At 49.7% G+C, this 4,209-nt stretch overlaps 1 protein-coding gene across 1 annotated transcript; it reads left to right on the forward strand.

Annotated features, from left to right (window-relative positions):
* Positions 1 to 707: 707 nt before the first annotated feature.
* Positions 708 to 3,311, forward strand: LOC134435266 (uncharacterized). Its single transcript, XM_063184145.1, has one exon. The coding sequence runs from the start codon at positions 708 to 710 to the stop codon at positions 3,309 to 3,311; it is 2,604 nt and encodes an 867-aa protein (XP_063040215.1).
* Positions 3,312 to 4,209: the final 898 nt, after the last annotated feature.

Below are 4,209 nucleotides of genomic sequence, written 5' to 3' on the forward strand. Positions count from 1 at the left end.
GCCTTTAAAGGCTATTTGGTGACCTAACATTGAGTTAATTACTCAAGTGTATTTTTATTTTTATTTTATTATCCTATTATTTCATTTACATTTACCAGTTTCTGAGCTTAGAGCTCAAATAAATATAATTGTTTATTTAAACTGGTTTCTATGCTGAGTTGTGGGGTGGGAGACATACACATAACACCCTGCCACACACACACTCCCCTGTCCCCCAGTTACTACCCCTGGCAGTGTTAAGTAATTAGGAATAGAAATTCTCATGTAAGTTCAGGAGCTTACATTTGGCGTCACGAACAGGATGAATATCTGTGTTGCCTATATTAGCAAGGCCAGTTAAAATGTCAGACTCAGAAGAAATGAATCAGCTGCGTGCACAGTTTGAAGAACTCCAAGCAAAATTTCATGAACAATCCTCACATATGAAAGAACAAACAGCACTACTTGAACAGGCCAGAAAAGATCAAAGAGAGGCTATGGTAATGGCAAAAGTTGTACTTGAACAGAAAAACCAACCTACTGTCTACGTACAGAGAGATAGAAAGTGCACAGATTTCACAGGCAGCAAAGGAAGTGATGAGCAATGTATAGAAGAGTGGATAGCTTCAATTAAGTCATACTTTAAAGTGTGTAAAATCCCTGACGAGGATAAAGTGGAACTCATAAAGCAACACCTGAAAGGAGAAGCCAAACTCACTGTTAGGCTCATGCTTGAGAGTAGCGCTACAGATGCTGAGGCTGTCTTCAAGGTCCTTGAGGAGGTGTACGGTGACAAAGTCCCTGTAGGTACAAGGCTAAGAGAGTTCTACGACCGCAAGCAAGTAGCTGGTGAAAAGATTAGAGCATTTGCTTATGACCTCCAGGAGAAACTTCGTCGATTAATAAGACGTGATGAAAAGCGCTTCCAAGATTCGGATTCAGTGCTCATGGAGCAGTTTGTGTTGGGTTTGCATGACGATTCCTTACGCAGAGAGATGAAGCGGCAGATCAAGGCGAAGGAATCTAAAAAAATCAGTGAGCTCATGCAGGCCGCCATCGACTGGTCAGAAGAGGAAGAAGTTCTGTCAGCTGGCCCAGCAAAGAACTCCAACCGGGGCACTGTAAGCGCTGCCTCTGCTGAAAGTAACTCTTGTGCTGGGCTCTCATTGCAGTCACTGCATGAATCCATACAAAAGCTTGCAGCAAGACAGGATGAGCTTTTTACTGCGCTGCAAAGAGCTGGACAGCGCAATAACCCACAAGGGGAGGCGAGAAAACCACCTCTACGAGACCAAGAGGGCAGACTGATCTGCTATACCTGTGGTCAACCGGGACATACAAGCCGTAATTGCCCACAGAGAAGGGGGGTCCTGCCCCAAGCTAATGCCCCAGTTACTGAGCCAAAGCAGACTGAGCAGGCACAAGCCAAAATGAGCACAGCCACTGCAAAACCCAGCATACTCCCTTCTAATCAGTCAGGGGTAGAACAGATTGAAGACCCGCAAAATGCTTTCGGCAATTGTTTTACAATAGATGTACTGATAGATGGGGTGAGGACCTGCTGCCTGCTAGATACTGGGTCAGAAGTGACTACTATTTCCGAGGCTCACTTTAAAAGGCAGTTTGAGGGAAAGACCCTGTCGCCTGCAAAATGGGTTAAGTTAACTGCCGCCAACGGCTTGGACATCCCCATAATTGGGTGCCTGTATGCTGATATTGAGTGCCTGGGAAAGAAGCTTCCAGGAAAGTGTGTGTTTGTGCTTCGAGACGAGACTGACAACACAGGTGGAACCCCAGGCATACTGGGCATGAATGTGCTCGGCGAGCTTCGTAGCCTATTTACTGGCTTAGATGGGGTGCAGCAGATGGAGAGGCATGGCCAGCGGAGTGGGGGTGCGAGCCTTCATCGTGTCTTTGTGGAAATGGGCAAAGAAGAGCAACTGGTGGACCGCAATGGGAGAATTGGCTTTGTCAAAGTGGGTGGTAGGCGGGCTGTCATCATTCCCCCCCGCAGTGAAACAGTCATTGCAGGGCGCTGTCGGGTGTCCCCTAAAATAAAATGCCAAGTCCTGGTGGAGGCTTCGCCCACTGTGAACACACCTCCTGGGCTGTTGGTAGCCAACGTTTTGGCAAACTCCGTGGGTGGGAAGGTCCCAGTCCGAATAATGAACCCAAGCCACAAGCCCATTGTTTTGCCTCCTAGAACAAGAGTGGCTGAGCTGTGTAAGCCACACAAAGTGCTGCCCAAGGAGGTGGTGGCGTTTGAAGAGGCAGCAGGTGAACTTCGAGTCAAAGCCATTGTGAGCCAGGTGCAACCTAAGTTGGAAGAATCAGGGCCATTGGCCGTCCCTGTGCAAGCAGATCTGCAGGGCCTCACGCCAGACCAGGTACATCAGCTCAACCACCTGTTAGAGAAGCACCATGCTGTGTTTTCACGAAACGATGGAGACTATGGCTACACCACTACTGTAACTCACTGTATCCCCACTGGCAGTGCTCACCCCATTAAACAAAGACATCGTCGGGTGCCACCCCACGTGTTCCAAGAAGTGAAGCAGCATGTGCAGGATCTAGTTGCACAGGGAGTGCTCAAGGAGAGCTGCAGTCCATGGGCGTCCCCGGCAGTTGTAGTCATGAAGAAAGATGGGTCAGTACGGTTCTGTTGTGATTACAGAAGACTCAATAATGTGACGCACAGAGACGCGTACCCCCTCCCTAGAGTGGAGGAGTCATTGGACGCTCTGGGCCAGGCACAGCTCTTTTCGTCTCTGGACCTCACTGCCGGGTACTTTCAAGTAGCTGTAGCTGGCCAGGACCAGGAGAAAACGGCTGTAACAACACCATTTGGGCTGTATGAATGGACCCGCATGCCATTTGGGCTCTGTAACGCCCCCGCAACATTTCAGCGCCTAATGGAAGTTGTGCTGGGGGACATGGCTTTTGAAATGCTGCTGATCTACCTGGACGATGTCCTTGTGTTCTCGAAAGACTTTGAAAGTCACTTGCAGCGCTTAGATCTCGTGCTTGGTCGGCTGCAGGAACACGGGCTCAAACTCAAGCCTAAGAAGTGTTTCTTGTTCAGAAAGGAGGTCAGGTTTCTTGGCCATGTGGTCTCGGCAGAAGGGGTTCAAGTGGACATGGAAAAAGTGAAGGTACTGGAAGACTGGCCTGCCCCACAATCTGTAAAAGAAGTCCGTCAAGTAGTTGGCTTTATGTCTTACTACAGGCGGTTCGTTCCCCGTTTTGCTCAGTTAGCAAGGCCCCTACATGCTCTGATGGGCAAACAGAAAAAGGGTGCTCTTCCGGTGCATTCGGGACCCCAGGGATGGTGAAGACGTGCATCAGCTGGTAGTCCCAGAGTCGCTGCAGAGAACAGTGTACGAGAGCCAACATGACCATGGGGGGCATTTCAGTGACAAGGGAACGGTAGAGGCCCTTAGGCGGAGTTACTATTGGCCTGCTATGGCTAAAGACGTCAAGTGCTGGGCACAGCAATGCAAGCGCTGTACACTCACAAGAGACGTATTCCCCAAGGCTCAGGCACCAATGACTTGCACGAATGTTGTCGCCCCTTTGGAAGTACTGGCAATGGACTATACCCTGTTGGAGCCATCGATCGGAGGGTATGAAAATGTCCTTGTACTTACCGATATGTTCACAAGGTTCACCATTGCGGTTCCTACCAAAGACCAAACAGCAAGAACAACCGCCAATGCAATCGTCAAGAATTGGTTTGTCTATTATGGCTGTCCCGCTAGGCTACATTCCGACCAGGGCCGGAACTTTGAGGCCAGTGTCATTAAAGAGCTCTGTCGGTTGTATGGAATTGCCAAGAGCCGGACAAGTCCCTACCACCCCCAGGGAAATGGCCAGTGCGAACGTTTTAACAGAACAATGCACGACATGCTCAGGTCCCTCCCCACTGAAAAGAAGAGAAACTGGAGAGAACATCTCCCAGAGTTGACCCTAGCCTATAATAGTCATGTTCACCGCTCAACTGGGTATTCCCCTTTCTATCTCCTCTTTGGGAGGGATGCACGGCTACCTCGGGACATACTGGGAGGCAAAGACCTGGAAGAGAGCGACGTAGAAAATCTGGATGAATGGGTCCTGGGTCATCACCAGCGACTACAAACAGCTGCAGACGCAGCCCGGCGAGCTGGACAGGATGCCTCCAAGAGACGAAAAAGGGTGTATGATCGCAAAGCTCGCGGAGCACTCCTCAGACCT

This window comes from Engraulis encrasicolus, chromosome 19 (assembly GCF_034702125.1).
Source record: "Engraulis encrasicolus isolate BLACKSEA-1 chromosome 19, IST_EnEncr_1.0, whole genome shotgun sequence".
Classification (NCBI taxonomy): Eukaryota; Metazoa; Chordata; class Actinopteri; order Clupeiformes; family Engraulidae; genus Engraulis; species Engraulis encrasicolus.

Excerpts from the sequence above, each read along its gene's own strand:
- LOC134435266 (XM_063184145.1), top strand. The coding sequence starts at position 708 with ATGCTTGAGAGTAGCGCTACAGATGCTGAGGCTGTCTTCAAGGTCCTT.